The following is a 17,461-nucleotide window of genomic DNA, read 5'->3' on the forward strand; positions in this document are numbered from 1 at the left end:
TGTTGTTTCTCCGTACAGCGTGTGCTTGCGGCGAGGGGGTCGGGGTTACGGGTTCCCAGGTATAGGATGACTGGATCCCACTCGTTGCTGCTGCCCCCCTGCTTTCTCTCTCTCTCTCTCTCTCTCTCTCTCTCTGTGCCTCTCTCTCTCTGCCTCTCTCTCTCTCTCTCTCTCTCTCTCTCTCTCTCTCTGTGCCTCTCTCTCTCTCTCTCTCTCTGTGCCTCTCTCTCTCTGCCTCTCTCTCTCTCTCTCTCTCTCTCTCTCTCTCTCTCTCTCTCTGTGCCTCTCTCTCTCTCTGCCTCTCTCTCTCTCTCTCTCTCTCTCTCTCTCTCTCTTACTCTCTTACTCTCTCTCTCTCTCTCTCTCTCTCTGCCTCTCTCTCTCTCTCTCTCTCTCTCTCTCTCTCTCTCTCTCTCTCTTACTCTCTTACTCTCTCTCTCTCTCTCTCTCTCTCTCTCTCTCTCTCTCTCTCTCTCTCTCTCTCTCTCTCTCTCTCTCTCTCTCTCTCTCTCTCTCTCTCTCTCTCTCTCTCTCTCATGTGGTTGTTGCAAGCACTGAGCAGCGATTTCTCCCAGACAGCAGTGATAACGCTAACTGTATCAAATGGAGCCCCATCAGCTGTCCAGTCATTCTCCACTGACACACAAACACACACTTTCACTCACACACACACACACACACTCAGACGGACACACACACGCAGAAGGACACACAGATTAGACACACACACAGAAGGACGCACACACACGCAGAAGGACACACACTCACACATACATACACAGACTGGCGCGCAGAGTGACACATTTCTCGCTGCCCTCCGGTGTGCGGTGAGATTAGGTTGTTATGCGTTGGCGTGTGGACCACAAAGCGGGGCCGGGTTTAGGGGATCTGTGTGTGGGAGTGTGTGCGTGTGTGTGGCCCTGTCATATCGGCTTGGAAGGCTGGACCGGAATAAAGGGGGGGTAAAAATGGGTTTCAGACGCTAAGAACAGTGTGGTCCAACGGGATATAGCCACAGCAGGGACGCAAGGCGCTGGTGTGGGTGGTCGGTGGGTATGGGGGTGTTTGGGTGTGTGTGTGTGTGTGTGTGTGTGTGTGTGTGTGTGCATGCGCGTGTGGCGTTTTCCAGGGTGATTTCTAATGAGTTGCTGTGTTAAAGGGGATGCCTATCCGTTAATTACGCACAACTTCCCAACCCTTGACTAAGTCCCTTCTCATATGACCACTTAATGTGTGCGTGTATGTGTGGAGTTACAGGGAAGAGTGGGGGGGTGGGGGCGGGGGGTGTGAGCTACTGAAGCAGTCCAGCAACATGGGATTGCTATGGACGGTGCAAGACTCGGTGCAAGGAGGATGAGTGGAGAGACAGAGATAGAGAGACACGGGGAACTCATTGAGCCGTGGCTCAAGGCCGCTGGGCTTGCGTCATTGGCTGACGAGGTGAGAGCTGTCATAGGAGTGTCATGTGCATCTTCCTGATCACGTTGCAGGGGCAGCCCTGTGGGGGGGGGGGGGGGGGGGGGGGCCCTCCCCTCACCCCCCTGTCCAAACAAGATCTCCCCATGCAAAAACACACATCTTACTGCCCCATCTAACAGTGTGTGTGTGTGTGTAAGCGTGCGTGTGTGTATGCCTGTGAGCGTGTGTGTGTTTTAAGGGTGTCTGCAATTCTAATAACGGAAGGCAGTGCGTCCTTCACTGCCGCATCATATCACCGCCCTCTCTCCACCGTGCTGTTTCTGTGTGTGTGTCTTCTTCTTTCCATACGTCCAGCGGAGGGAGCGCATGGCCTATAGCCTCGGGATCACCTGGCCCAGACCCACACGACGGAGAAGAGCTGCTGCTGGACTTCACAGACTGTGTGTGCACGATAGTTGTATTTGCCAAGCATAACTAAAGCGGAGAGTGTGCGTGTGTGTGTGTGTGTGTGTTTGCGTGTGTGTGTGTGTCCGCTGCCCGAGCCGGTGGAAATGCTGGGGCGTCCTACGGGGTTATTTTTGGGTCAGTGACAACGTGTCAATGGCTGCAGATGCGTCGCAAAGGAAGGCTCTGCGATACCAACAGACCTTGGTAGGCCCTTTCTCATCCTTCTCTCTGTCCACCTGTCTCCATCCGCCGTCTTGTCTGGCTCTTTGTCACAATAACTTCTGTTTACGTGTGTCCCCTCCCCCTTCCACCTCTACCTGAATGTCAATGTGTTTCTCTACCTGTTGCTTAAGTCTCTTGACAACAGCTGGTTGCTCACCGGACTCTTCCGTAGGATTATTTAGTTTTGTCCCCAGCGAGCCGTAGGTTTGTCAGATGTTTTGGATTTAGTTCATTGGATAGCGTGTGTCTTGTGTCCACATTGTGGGATGGCCTGAGCGTGTGTCTGGGATTTATTTTTGTTTTGGCCGAGGTAGACCCGGGGTTTCCACTATTGATCAACAACATCAGAAACGTGGTTCGCCTTCTCTTGCCACCACGCCACTTCTCCCTGAAGTTTGTATTCTACTCTATTTTATTCTATAAATAAAATAAAACACAAGCATGGGTAAACAAAAGTTCTTATTAAGATGCTCTCTCAAGTGTATGATCTATATTATTTTTCATCGTTTCTGACACGTGTGTATTATATGCGCATGAGAGGAATACTTTTCGTTCCACCTGCTAGTTTGGTATTGGAGTGAGACATCTTAACGCAATGTTCTCTTAACCTTTTTATCCGGGATCCTGTTTCCAGGCATGGAGGCTATGCGCTCACACTCCTGCGTTATGTTGTTCCCATCACTTTACTGACATACGGTGGTATGTTTCGCTGGCCAAAAATGTCTTTTCTCTCTCTCTCACCGTCTCCGGCCACATAACCGTGGTTGTTTTCAAGCGTTGGTCGGGTATAAATACTGATAAACACGAAACCTGAGCAGACAGGTCCCGCCGATGTGTGGAGGCAGATGAAGTCATGTCACCGTATCCAAGCGTTCATCTGTTTTAATGTTCATCCCGGGGTCGGCTCTCGCTGTGGGGCGACCGCTGGAGTTTCACGTCCTTTTCAACACTTTGGTCTATTCTTACCACCCACTGCATCGGCACTAATGCCAGGAAGGACTTTATTTTTTATTCCTTTAACCCGATGATTCGTGAAGCATCTCTGTCAACATCATGTCAACACATTGCTGGAGAACCGGATGCTGAAGAAAAAACATTGGTTGCCATCCGCTCTAAATTTCTTCTACTTCAAGAGGGAGATATGGAAAAATTACACATTGGTGTAGGAGGTAATGTAAGACAGGCTTAAGAGTGTGTGTGTGTGTGTGTGTGTGTGTGTGTGTGTGTGTGTGTGTGTGTGTGTGTGTGTGTGTGTGTGTGTGTGTGTGTGTGTGTGTGTGTGTGTGTGTGTGTGTGTGTGTGTGTGTGTGTGTGTGTGCGCGCTCTCCAGAGAAGACGTGATGAGCATGTGAGAGGAGCCGCAGGAGAGAGGTGAGAGAGTGTCAATACCATTCCTTTCAGTGTCTCTGGATGCGTGCCCAAGGCAAACCCCTAAACCCCAGCCCGGTCCCTGCCTCCCGGGAGGTGCAGGTCAGATATAAATAAGAAGCGTCCATTAATCACACTAGCCCCAGGCCCAGGTTCTGTGCTGTACCCGGTCCTGTACCCGGACACCAGCGCTGTCAATGTGGTGATGAAGAAAATGACTGGGCGCGTATGTTGTGCACATGGGTGCATGCCTGTGTGTACGGATACATGCGCACGCATGCATCCGTACACACCTGACACATGCTTCAAGTAAGGTTTATGGATGTGTGTGTGTGTGTGTGTGTGTGTGTGTGTGTGTGTGTGTGTGTGTGTGTGTGTGTGTGTGTGTGTGTGTGTGTGTGTGTGTGTGTGTGTGTGTGTGTGTGTGTGTGTTTGTCTGCAGATCAGCAACCATCCCTACATCCTGTTGTTATTGGTACATGGACCGCCGAGGGTGGCTGCTGATTAGCATCAAGGGCCAGGTTGTGCTAGCGCCAGAACGAGGTGTCCTCCTGGCGCCAGGTTAACTTTCAACGAACTGACCGCCCCCAGATTGATCTGTCTCTCCCTGTGTCTTGCATGTGGACCCCCTGGTCTGAGACAGAACCGTAGAATAACAACCCTTGTTGAGCCTCTGTCTTGCCCTGTTTGGATCTACTTCTTTTTGCCTATTTTTTTAATAATGAACACTCATCGAGTACCCTTGCCAATTTGATGTTTATGGGTTAATGGATGTAATCATATTCTAATTCTAATGTAATTTATGCAATCCAATCAAAATTCTTGCAATATATGGCCCCCCCCGGGAGCCCAAATTCTGCATTACCGTGCCAATAAGACACTTAATAGGTTTGGCTTGATGGGGAAGTCTGTGTTGTTAGTTTTATGGCGGTCGTGTTTATCCTGTCCAGGTCATGTCCAGGTCACACAGCTGTGTTTGCCCCCTCACAGGCAGGAAATGACCTCTGTGGTTTAACGTCATGTTGACAAACTAGTGGAAGCAGTTAGGAACACATGTATGTGAGTGTGTGTGTTACTGTACATTTATCAGTGTCTTCTCCGATGTGTCGTGTGGTGGTTTAGTCAGAAGCCGGTATGGGCGAGGAGATGAGTCGAAGGGAATCCGTTAGAATGTCTACGGGGGTGAATCTGATCTTTGAGCTCTCGCGTTTTACAGCGTAATAAAAAGGGCTTGCTATTGCACACTGGAATGCCTAGTCTGTAAAACCACTAAACCATTTACTTACCTAATATCACAGTCGCACACTTTTCTGTAAACCGTTTACATAGATATGATTGATAATTATGAATGATGAGCTAATCGATCATTGGTTTCCATGAGTGGACGGCTGGTTGGTATTGCAATAGGGTATCGATAGCTCGCTGTTGTCCTATTATGCAAAGGTTAAACTCCTCCATCTGTCTGCAGCGCAAGGCTCCTGGGAGAGATGACCCGATAGAGAGACAAACAGAATGAGAGAGAGAGAGAGAGTGAGAGAGGTGTGGAGAAGTGTGTCAGTGACCATTGGGGCACACTGGTGCTAAAATTATCCCCGAGTAAGGTTTCACCTCCGGGGGGGGGGGGGGGGGGGGGGGCCGCGGTCGGATGGACGGCGTCCAAGGGAAGAGCGGGGGGTGGGTGTGGGGGAGGGGGCTAGGGGAGGGGGCTGGGGGGGGGAGAGAAAGTTTCAGAGGAAATAATGAGAGAAAAGTAGTAAGGTTAACACACGTAGGTCAAAGGTGGGATTCATTGAGAAAGGTGGTGGAGGGTGCGGGTTCCCCTGTGCGCCATCAGAGGCACAGGGACGCCGTCATAGGTTGACAGTCGCCGATGAGGAACTTGTACCCGACTAGATGCTCATGATTCAATGTATTTACACACTTTATTTCCCGTCTTTTGTTTCACATCTGGATTGTGTTTCACTGTTCCTCATTTAGGAATGATTTGACCTTTCATGCCCGGGCTGAGTTTAAGCTATATTCTGTTTACCCGTGAACCAAGGCCCGTTTCAGCTCTCTAACACAGGGTGGAAGCAGCAGAACGGGCTCCGTGTTTCCCTGGTCTTAAAGCCCAGGGAACAAGCAGCATAGGGGATCCACAAGGGTCAAGTTGCGTTTTGAATGTTCAATCATTAAATCCTAACGGCTTGCTGCTAAACCCGTATCGTCTATCATAGATATAGACGTATCCAGCCTCCTTCAATAACCGCCCTGGTCCCTGAACTGGGAGTCTGGAATCTGCTGGGTTCGCTGACTGGCGGGCCCGGAGAATCCACAGTACAGAATTAAGAGCTGCTGACAACTTATTGTCAAGCTTCAAGTGTCTGCATTAACCTCCTGTCCTTTCCCTTCCGTACCACTCTAATATGCGAGTCTGTGTGTGCATGTGCGTGTGTTTGTGTGTGTGTGTGTGTGTGTGTGTGTGTGTGTGTGTGTGTGTGTGTGTGTGTGTTTTTGTGTGTGTGTGTGTTTGTGCACGCCAATATATATATATGTATATACAGTATGTGTGTGAGTGTGTATATACATGTGTGTGTGTGTGAATGTGTGTAAATTCATGCAGTATATTACAGTAGTCATACCTGTCAATCACTAGGAACCTTTGAGCAGGCAGAAACAGACCGCCTAGGTCACATTGAAAGATTCCAAAAGACAAGGAAGGGCAGAGGGAGAGAGGGAGAGGGAGAGAGGGAGAGAGGGAGAGAGGGAGAGAGAGAGAGAGGGAGAGAGAGAGAGAGAGAGAGAGAGAGAGAGAGAGAGAGAGAGAGAGAGAGAGAGAGAGAGAGAGAGAGAGTATATTAGGAGGGATATTTGGAAGAAAATGGGCAAGAAAAGAGAACAGCCTAGGAAAGATGAGAGAACGCATCAACACTTTTGAGACAGTTTTGAATATAGACCAGATTCTGGTAAGGTATGAACAGTTATTCCTGTATATGTACTGTACAAAGTAGGACACAGGTGCTACTGCATTTCTGTAATATATAAAAGATGTATATGTACACAACCGTTCAAAAGTTTGGGGTCACCCAGACAATTTCATGTTTTCAACAGTTTTCAGCTCTGCTAACATAATTGTGCAAGGGTTTTCTAATCATCAATTAGCTTTTCAACACAATTAGCTAAACAATGTACCATTAGAACACAGGAGTGCTGTTTCCTGGAAATTGGCCTCTGTACACCTATGTAGATATTCTATTAAAAATCGTCCGTTTCCAACTAGAATAGGTATTTATCACATTAACAATGTCTAGGCTGTATTTCTGATTCCTCTCTAAGTGACCCCAAACTTTTGAACGGTAGTGTACATCTATCATTATATATATATTTTTTATTAATTTATTTTCTTTTTAAGATTGATATAGACTTTGCAAAGATATTGATTGATCCAGGACGATAGATAAAAAAGAGAAAAATGTATTAAACTTTAAATTACAAAGATATATATAATGGTTTCCATAGCAGTTACCAACCCCCAGTGGCTCCGTCCAGCTGATAGTGTTAAAGTGACAGCGAGACGCTTCCCTGTCTGTTGTGCCTCTGGTGCTGTAGACGTGGGGCATTAACGAGGACACGAGCAGTGTTTGGGGAGGAACTGGTTCAAAGAGCTGTGTTGTTTCCACTGTGTTCAGTATTAATGACAGTGTATTGTCAGTATTAATGACAGTGTTTTGGAAACCCTGCAGCTGTTAGTTTGTGTATGTGTTGGGGTGGGGGTCCTGAAGGATTTTTTTCCGGGTTTTCCTCTCTGACGGGGTCTTATTCTTTCCATCTGTCCATCAGTCAGGGGAGTCATGTTTAATCATTAACCTTGGCTGCAGGATTACCCTGTTAAAAGGCTTGCACACACACACACACACACACACACACACACACACACACACACACACACACACACACACACACACACACACACACACACACACACACACACACACATACAAACACACACACACACACGCGCGCGTGTACACACAAACACACACACACGCGCGCGTGTACACACAAACACACACACAAACACACACACACACACACACAACCGTGTTGACCTGCACACACGCATACACACACACACAGATACACAGAGACACACAAACGTTGACATGCATGCACACAAGCACCCACATACACACACACACACATACACACACACACACACGCACACACTCACACACACACACACACACACACACACACACACACACACACACACACACACACACACACACACACACACACACACACACACACTCAAACACACACACACACACACACACGCATGCACACACATTCACACTCACACAAACATTGACCACACAAAACACAGGCCTTTTTTGCTCTCGTGATTTCATAATGGACAAAGGAATGTGTTTTTATTTTTTTTAATTAACTCTCAATGCCACACTGCCCTTCACCTTCTGCATCTATTACCAGCTCTCCCTCTCTCTCTTTCTCTCTCTCTCTGTCTCTCTCTGTCTCTGTCTCTCCCTCACTCTATCTTAATCTCTCTCAGTCCTCTATTCTCTCCCTCTCTTAGACTATATCTCAGCTTAAGAGCCTTTCTATTTCCTGCTGAATTTGTCGTTCCCTTTTAAAGCGTAAACACAGTGTATTGCATTGTGCAGTTTGACTTAGCAGAATAAATTGTGTTGAATAAAGATTTGTAGGTGTTGAAAATAAGTTTGAGTAAAACTCTTTACTCAAACGTTTCATGCATTGGTTAGAACCTTTATTTGAAAAGAGCTGATTATCAAGTAATTACTATTACAGTTCAATTACTATTGTTATCGATCACAGTGAGCCAACTAAAACACTATTTTAAAGTATTTTTGTGTTTTTTTTTATTTTACATTAATTTAAAAGAAACCTTTGATGAAATCATTCGATTCAATAGAGTACTCGTAAAATGGGCACAATTTAACAACCATACTTACCGCCTATTAAACAACAAATGCCGACTTTGTTTACTGGTTTGGAAATGGCATTATCGGAAATGGTAATATCTGAAGCAATGATTTGTGGTTTAAGTGAGCCTCGCCTGGATTGGGTCTTTAGATGATGTGTATTTATCGGGGCTCGTCCTTAAGGAAACAGATGCTATGATACTATATCATCTAAACTGCTTTGTTTCCTGGATAATGGTCATCAAAATCAAGGGATAATGATGAGATCAAATACAACTTTATTACTCCCCGGAGGCAAATTCAGGAAACAGTGCAAAGCAAAAAAAGAAGATCAAAAATGCAAATAAGAATATGAATACAAATGGGAAGATCTGTACATATAGATAGATGTATACGTGGAATGTATATACATTATATATTGTGCATATATGTTTTGCATTAAAAAATATTGTACAGATAAAGTATTGACATAATAATGATGATGATTAACAACTAATTCATAATTTGAATGTATCCAGTCCATGGCGGAAGGTGATGGGATGTGTAAGCCAAAAGCTTGTTTGAGGGGTTGGCAACTACGACAACACACATCCGCACGGCGTGTGAAAGCCTAGCTAAATGAACGTCACTGACGTCTCGGCCCGTAGCCGTTCCCAGAGTAATGGACTCAGGCCTACAGGGTGACACTAGGCATACAGCGGCTGAGGGATGAGTGTGGAGCAATGCGGTGAGAATGTATCAAGGCTTTTCAATGTCTCTCTCACGCTGTCCACTGCCACTGGCCCCTCTAATCACTCCCTGTGATCAATCTGCAGGCATTTTAACAGCTCACTCTGGGTGCTGGGTCAGGTCCCTGGGAGACTGTGTTAGGCTTTGTCGTAGTTATAAGAGAGAAAGTGGCTCAAGGACAACACAATGTTAGAGATACCTCGTGAGGAACAGGTAAAGGCTGAATTTGTTCAATTTGTTTAGGTTTAATGATTTTAAACTATATTTAGTTAATTAAGTTTGTTATTATGACTGTAGATTGTATGTGGTTTAATGCACTTCAGATAGTTTGAAATAACATTTGATGTAATATAATACAATAATTTCAATATGTGTCCTTGCATCACTCAAATGTTGGAAAGTGTAAGTGTGTGTGTGTGTGTGTGTGTGTGTGTGTGTGTGTTTAATAAAATCCAAAAGTAGGAAAATATTGCATGTAATATAATATATTCAATACTATATAATGTTATAATAATTATGATAATACTACTACTGCGGCTATGACAGCTAATTCACACCCAACATTATTTTGATTATTATCATTATTATAATTAATATACTTTATTGTCTTTTTATTTATTTTTTTATATGCAAGTGGGACATCTGGGTTTATGCAACGTGATTAGCAGGGCTGAGGCCTGCTGATGGAGTCCGAGACTCTCTTTATGAGCCCTTGACAGTGTGAATGCAAAGCACCTGCTCTGGGTCCATGTATTAATTATACACCTCTATATTGGTCGGCTCGCCACGTGACTGCACTTCTTCAATCAGGCCAACTGTATATGCTATAGCTGCAGGGAGCTCTGTTACACCACATATATACCATCAGGAGTCTTCTCAGGACAAGTCTTTACATTAGAAGGGTCAACGTTTTCTGCTACAAATAATAATAAAACAATACGCAAATATCCTAGTAATAATTATCATTATTATTATTATTAATTATTATAATTATTATCTATGTTTATTCTTTATTATTATCACGCTAAAAAATCGATTATCCTAAGAAAATCGAAACTAAAATGTTTCATCATAAAAGAAAATGCAATGAGTAAAGTGCCTCATACTCTTCCGTCATAGGAATGAGTTAAACAACAGCAGACCTATTAACTCCCTATACCTCATAGGAAGCCAATAGACGTACTTGAGCGCTCGGCTAGCTTCCGTCCACACGCTGCCTCTAGCACACCAGAGAAAGCCCCAGAAACCAACTGGAGGAGCACGGCGCTGGACGGTGAGCGCCGGGGTAATGCGACCATCTCCGTGAGTCAGGTGGCTGATCTATAACTGGGATCCAGTGGGTCTCCTGTTCGCGGGGACTGGGCTCCCTGTATGAGTTACCTCCGTGCCGCTCTGTGGCCGTGCTGGGAGGGGCATGTGATCCTGGGGGTTTGGGTTGCACTTCATATCTGCGTGGGATGGGCCGGGTTCTTCTGGGTTTATAGTGGGCCGCGTAGTGGAAGGGGAGCGAGGTGTAAGGTGACGCACATCAGCTCGCCTCGGAGCGCGCGTGCCCGTGTGTGTGTGTGCACGTGCATAAGGTGAGGATATCAGCTTGATTGTCAATTTGGGTATGCATGCATGTGGGTGTTTGAGATAGAGAGAGACGCTCTCTCTCTCTGTGTGTGAGCAGGAAAGGGAAGGTGTGGAATGTTCTCCGGTCCAGGATCCCTTCCTCTGACTGCGCTGGCCTCCCGCCAGCCTCTGGTTCTTCCCAGGGAGGGGTTTTTTCCGATCTGTATGCCCGTTTTGTCTATTTCTGTCTGGCAGGGGATTCAGGTTGATGTGTATCCCTTACGCAAACGCCGCACATTCCCTGTCTCTCTCTGCTGGGGCCCAAGACTCACAGGTTGCTCCACACAGTCTAGGTGGTCAGACGCTGACCTTTCCCCTCTCGCTGTCCATATCGCTCGCTCTCTCGCTCTCTTCTCTCTTTCTTTCTTTCTTTCTTTCTTTCTTTCTTTCTTTCTTTCTTTCTTTTCCCGCTCTATTTGCTTATCTCTCCCATGTCCCATCTAATTGTTCTGTTATTAACACGATCTGCTAAAACACACTGCGATCAAAGTGCTGCTAACAGAAGCAAACATGCTTACATCATCCTTCTGTGTTACGCTTTCAAACCCAGTGCAGCATTATGGGTAACGTAACTTTCCTCCCCTGCTCAGCTGTACGGCGAGTACAGGGAACAATTGGGAAGCTTTGCCAGACGGGAGGCGGCACGCCTGCTGACAGAGAAACAATGGCGACAGGCGGGAGACGACACCATGGGAACCGGACGCAAAGGCCATGGCCGGCGGCACCACGACCCCCACCGCCAGCAGCACCAGCCCCCCACGCTGGACTCTCATCTGTCCCACACCTCCTCCTCCACCCAGAAGCCCCGGCCCTACTCCAAATGCCAAGGTGACTCCCCCAGCCCGCTGTAGTGTGGCCGTCCCTCCACAGTCAATCAGGAGTCTCTTGTCTAAAGGGTGATATCCCAAATAGTCACATGTCCTCGGACAAAGGATTAAATGTCATGAATTGGAGTGGATTGTAGAGCAGGTCATTGTGCCCTGAATCCTGAAGAAGGAAGGCTCTCAGGGAATGATGGTGCTCAGGTTGGGCTGTGATAGATTCCCTCTAGGTTGGTGCTAGATAGACAGACCCAAGGTTGATGCTGAAGGTCACGGTCGACTGGGCGTGCTCTGGGGAGAACACACACTGCAGAGAACTGGACCTCGGTACACGCAGTGATAGATGATATTCAGTAAATAATCCAGGGTTGATTAATCACAAATCACTCAGGCTTAAGCCTGACTGCTAAAAAATGTCTACAAAGAAACACATCATTACCCAAACACATGCTCACACACACTGGGCACATACAAACACTCAAACACACACTGGACACGCTCACACACACATACACACACTTAGAACACACACACACACACAAACACAGACGTGTATGTATGTGTGTGTGTGTGTGTGTGTGTGTGTGTGTGTGTGTGCGTGTGTGTGTGCGTGTGTGTGCGTGTGTGTGTGTGTGTGTGTGTGTGTGTGTGTGTGTGTGTGTGTGTGTGTGTGTGTGCGTGTGTGTGTGTGTGTGTGTGTGCGTGTATGTCGTGTATGTCTCCCAGACTGTTTGGCTCGTGTATGGCGGCAGATCGTCAAAAAGATGGGGGACGACTGGATCTTCCTGGTTCTGCTGGGCCTGACGATGGCGCTGGTCAGCTGGACTATGGATTACACCAGCGCCAAGAGTTTACAAGGTACCTCAAAGCGATCTGTCATTCAGGCAAACGCCAGGAAAACCCATTCAGTACGTTTACATGCACCGCTTTATCCGATTACAGCCATAGTTCGACCATGCTCCTCAATTGCACAACTGCAATTGTCCGAGTATACATGGCCGAAGCATGTCATGCCCCGGTATGATAGGCGGCGCTGTACCCATTTCAACTATTGGTAATCGAGCCTCTTTACATCACCATAAACAACAAACTCCGGCGGCATTCGAGAAAGATGTTTTCAGTAGATAATAGCTGTCAGTTCGGCAGCGGCGACATGAATGAATAAAGATTGCAAAACACGTCGGAAGAAAAAAACATTTATTTTGATAGATATGCCCAAAGGTACTACTTTACAACCTTGTTGATGACCAACGTTTAGAACATGTACTTTCAGCCTTGGGTGAATGAAAAAATCGAAGCGTGCATTAACTGGATGCATGCGCGCTCCCGCGGCCTGGGATGCACTTCTTATAGGGGGTAACTACATTGGCACAATTCCGGCTTCCTCCATCTTCTTCGCCACCTTTTTAAAGGAGACATATTATGGTGTTTTCCCAACAAGTAAACATAGTATTTGAGTTCCAGAAAACATGTTTTTAAAGCTGTTTGCTGGAGCTTTTAGGAAGAAAATCTTTCCGACCACTATTCCCCTCTGCTTCGGTCCCTTCAGAATGTGCTGTTTCTGGTGTCTGTAGCTTTAATGCAAATGAGCTGCTGCCCATTGACCAATGAGCTGTCAGACTGAACCACAGCATGGAGGAGAATGGATTATTGCAGTTTGCAGACTCCTGGAGCTCTAAATCTATATAATATAATATAATATAATATAATATAATATAATATAATATAATATATTATATATGGGTATTTATATAATATTATATCTAATATCATGGCCAAAAGCTATGTGCGCCTCGGATGATATTATGAATCCTGCGTTTGACGTCTCTGGTACTTCCACACCAATTAAAGACTCGTAGTGGGGAATATCTCGGCCATGGTTGAGAACAATGGGGGAAAGGAACTTTGGCCTTGACTCTCTCAAGTCCACGAACCGCGACATGGAGGAGAAAGGGATTGTACTCCGGGAGCTGAGCTACCGGACTGCCGCCGAGCTCCCCGCGCCGGAGCTGCTGGACTGCCGGACTGCCGCAGAAGCTTGGGCGGGAGCCCAACTGCTGGACTGCTGCTCCGGCAGCAGTCCGGCAGAGAAAGGGATTGTACTCCTGGGGCTGAACTGCCGGGCTGCCGCTGAGTCCCCCCCGCCGGAGCTGCTCGTCCGCTGGTCCACAAAATCGTAGCTATGCTCTGATTGGAGGGGAGTGGGGAAGTGGGAGGCAATATTCAACTGTGCCCCCTTCCTAAGTAGGAGGGGGCGCCGAAACTGACTCGCTTGTTTGGTAACTGTAGGCGGGGTACTTTCAGAAATGCATGTCTCACTTTTTTCAAAATGTGCATGCGTGTGGGAGCACCAGAGACCCAAAACAACACCCCAAATCCCAGGAAAAAATCTTGAGCGTGCGCAGAACACAAAATCCGATTCTAATCCGATTGAATGTATACATGCACAATTAATGCGATTATCAATCGAATAAACTAGGGGTCTTATCCGTTCAGGTCCGATTTTGGTAGACTAAGGTGTAAACATGCATTTGAAACGCAAGTGAGAAGCGCCAAGCGCAAGTAGCTTTGTGGGCGGTTCTACGGCGATGTCGCTAGTTTACCGGCACGAAAAATGACTCTTGCGCCCGGCGCATATCTAAAAATGGTTGGTCTGAAGTAGCCTTATTACCCGTAGGTGTGGTTTGGGCGTAACGTGCAATAAACCAATGAGAGTGCAAGCTCCCATCCCCTTTAAGAGCCATGAGCGCATTTGAATCTGACGAGTTGATATTTTGACAGCGCGTCTGCAGTCTCCGATGAGACAGATGCACATGAATTTCAAACTTCAAATGGCTCAGTTTATGGCCAAATAATATGGCCTAATTCACACAGGGAATAAGGTTTTCTTCCACAACTTGAGTCCTCAAATAAATTTCGGCAAAGAAAACGTATATGATGTAACATATGATATGCGGTAACTGTGGTTCTATTTAATGATATATGCCATTCATTATAAACATTGTTTCTTATCAGTATTATATGCATTATCGTTATCGACTTGTGTTCCTAATATGCATGTGTCTCCCCGTTAATATACATTGCCATGGACTGTATTATGCGTTATGTGTTTAGTTTGCGTGTGTTTAAACAGATGGACGCACACACGCGCGCCCGCATTCATTCATTATTTTTAACACTCACTCGCGGTAAAACAATGTTTTCTCACGATCAAATACTCATCAATCCTAAAGGTTATGGGCATGTACACGATGTCTGTGTCAAGAAAATATGCATTCCCCAATGCAAACTAGCAACGACACATGCGCCAGTGATTAAGTCAATTGCGCCGGATGCAAGATAGGGCCCATAGTGTGCTTTAATTTTGTGCTCTAATTACAATGCTACAATTTAAAAAATCACACCTCTACATTGAAATGCATTAAAGATACAAGACAGATACAAAGACATATCATAATCAAGTAAAACATATGGTGGTTGAAATAATAATACATTTATGAATATGTATATATCAGTTGAAGCGTAAAAACTATCGGCTGAGGTACATTTTGCAGTATGATTGGCATTGCTGAATCTAGAATCTTCTGAAGGATTTCTCTTTTAAGCTGCGGCACACAGTGAGTTAGAGAGAGAGGCATTCCTAAAGCTGGAGCAAGGTCATCTTTATTCAAGGGCAAGCAAACTGGATTATGTTTCCCTGGTAAAACATCGACTCACTCTCCCCTGAGATTCGTAACTCAATGTTTATAATTGGAGTTTTAGAAACGATTTAAAGAAAAATGCACCTGCTTGTCCTAATAACGAAACGTCACCCATCTGCACCACCAACAACAAGGAGATAGAGTTGACTTAGATGTCCCTGGTGAAGGATGATCCGATTGGTGCTGGAGAGACGCACAGTTCTACCTCCAATATGAATAATTTGTCCCCTTTTGGAAGTACTAATGCATTACTGTCTGTCCCCCCTCTCTCTCTTTCTGTGACCCTGCCGTGACCCCCCCCCCCCCCCTCCTCTCTCTCTCTCTGTGACCCTGCGGTGACCCCCCCCCCAGCCTATAAGTGGGTCCACGGAGAGCTGGCGGGCAACGTGGCGCTGCAGTACCTGGCCTGGGTGTCCTACCCCATGATCCTCGTCACCTTCGCCTCGCTCTTCTGCCACCTGGTCGCCCCGCAGGCCATCGGTAGGACATCAAGCGTGGGGGGAGGGGTGCACTGGGGGGGGGGCGTCAGAGGGGGGGGGGGGAGAGTGGGATCCCCGATGTCCATGAGCCTAGAGGTGCCCTGACCTGCTCATGAATGACCCTTTCGTAGTGGTAAATAATAGTATGAGTCTCCCTTTTTTTTAATCTTTTTTCTCTCCTTTCATTATCACTTTCGTATTTGTCAGTACATCTTTTCTTATTATTCTTACTTCTTACTCTCTTGTGTGTTTTGAGATGAAGGCCATGGCTTTTCCTCTAGATTTCCCCTCACCGGGAAGTCATTCATTATTCTTTAGTGTTATCTGATCATGTTTTTCCTCCTTAGTCGTCCTCTTTTAACAGCCTACCACCCCTTTGTTGTTTATCTGACGCCATGTGCCTGTCTCTCTCCTCTGCTATCCCCGGGCTGAAGCAGTACTTGATTGTGTGCCTGTCTCTCTCCCTGTGAGCCAGGCTCTGGTATCCCCGAGCTGAAGACCATCCTGAGGGGCGTGGTGCTGAAGGAGTACCTGACCCTGAAGGCCTTCGTGGCCAAAGTCATCGGCCTCACCGCCGGCCTGGGGAGTGGGATGCCGGTGGGGAAGGAGGTGGGCACACCCGCAAACACACTCTGACACACTCTCTAACAGACTCTTTAACTCATTCTCTAACAGACTCTTTAACTCACTCTTTAACACACTCTTTAACATACTCTTTAACACACTCTTTAACTCACACTTCATCGTTCATCACCTATTGGTCCCCTACTTCCTCCTCCTCCTCCTCTTCCTCATCCTCATCTTCATCATCAAACATTCAACCCCCTCTCCCTTCCCCCTCCCGCCCCTCTCGGAGCAGCCATCCACTCCTCCAGACTGTATAATCCGTCTCCTGCTGTCATGTTTTCCTCTTTGTCCCGTGGCACTGGAACCATTTTTCAGCCGCTCCACAAACTGGGTCCGTTCCCCCTTTCCCAGCGCCAGGGCCTCCGTCAAACAGGCCAATTACCACCTGATTTATTTGTACCACTGTCACAACGTGTCCTAGTTTAAACTCTCCACACCCCGGCCCTGCGTGTGTCCGCACGGAGCCTGCTCCATGGTATGTATTATGTCCCTGTGTTGATCTCCCCCCCTGTCTCCAGGGCCCCTTCGTCCACATCGCCAGCATCTGCGCCGCGGTCCTCAGCCGCTGCATGTCCTTCTTCTCCGGGGTCTACGAGGTATACCAAGACCCTGGTTCCAGCACGCGCTCCACCTCACCCCAACCCTAACCCTGACCCTGGGGTGGAGAGGTTCTCTGTCTGGGCGCCGTCTGTTGTTTTGGACTTGTTGTGTCTCTCCCGCACGCACACACACACACACACACACACACACACACACACACACACACACACACACACACAAACACACACACACACACACACACACACACACACACACACACACACACACACACACACACACACACAAACACACACCCATCCCCCTTAATAGATCTTGTGTCTTTGTTTTGGCAGTCTGTCTCACACTTAGTCACTGCTTGTGTCTCATTGTATTAATAGGAAGATGGTTATGTCTGGCATGTGTATTAACAGTTGCCTTCCATGTCCCTGTATCCCACTCTCTCATTCTCTCTCTTTGTCTCTCTCACTCTCTCTCTATGTCTCCGTCATCCTATCTCTCTCTCTCTCTCTGTCTCCCTCTCTCTCTCTGTC

At 46.8% G+C, this 17,461-nt stretch overlaps 1 protein-coding gene across 3 annotated transcripts; it reads left to right on the top strand.

Annotated features, from left to right (window-relative positions):
- Positions 1-1,590: 1,590 nt before the first annotated feature.
- Positions 1,591-17,223, top strand: clcn1b (chloride channel, voltage-sensitive 1b). Of its 3 annotated transcripts, none has more exons than XM_060065284.1 (6): positions 1,591-2,070; positions 11,333-11,570; positions 12,290-12,421; positions 15,616-15,744; positions 16,219-16,352; positions 16,889-17,223. In XM_060065284.1, exons 1-6 carry the CDS (start codon positions 2,020-2,022, stop codon positions 17,015-17,017), a joined length of 813 nt encoding a protein of 270 aa, XP_059921267.1. In that variant the 5' UTR covers positions 1,591-2,019; the 3' UTR covers positions 17,018-17,223. The 3 variants fall into 3 exon arrangements, with proteins under 3 accessions (XP_059921267.1, XP_059921268.1, XP_059921266.1); XM_060065285.1 differs by lacking the exon at positions 1,591-2,070 and adding an exon at positions 2,103-3,257; XM_060065283.1 differs by lacking the exon at positions 1,591-2,070 and adding an exon at positions 5,222-6,401.
- Positions 17,224-17,461: the final 238 nt, after the last annotated feature.

This window comes from Gadus macrocephalus, chromosome 11 (assembly GCF_031168955.1).
Source record: "Gadus macrocephalus chromosome 11, ASM3116895v1".
Lineage (NCBI taxonomy): Eukaryota > Metazoa > Chordata > Actinopteri > Gadiformes > Gadidae > Gadus > Gadus macrocephalus.

Bases quoted from the DNA above. Each gene is read 5' to 3' on its own strand.
- clcn1b (XM_060065283.1), top strand. From the start codon at position 6,348: ATGAGAGAACGCATCAACACTTTTGAGACAGTTTTGAATATAGACCAG. The intron at 15,745-16,218 runs GTAGGACATCAA...CCTGTGAGCCAG, and splicing joins GGTCGCCCCGCAGGCCATCG to GCTCTGGTATCCCCGAGCTG. The intron at 16,353-16,888 runs GTGGGCACACCC...CCCTGTCTCCAG, and splicing joins GGATGCCGGTGGGGAAGGAG to GGCCCCTTCGTCCACATCGC.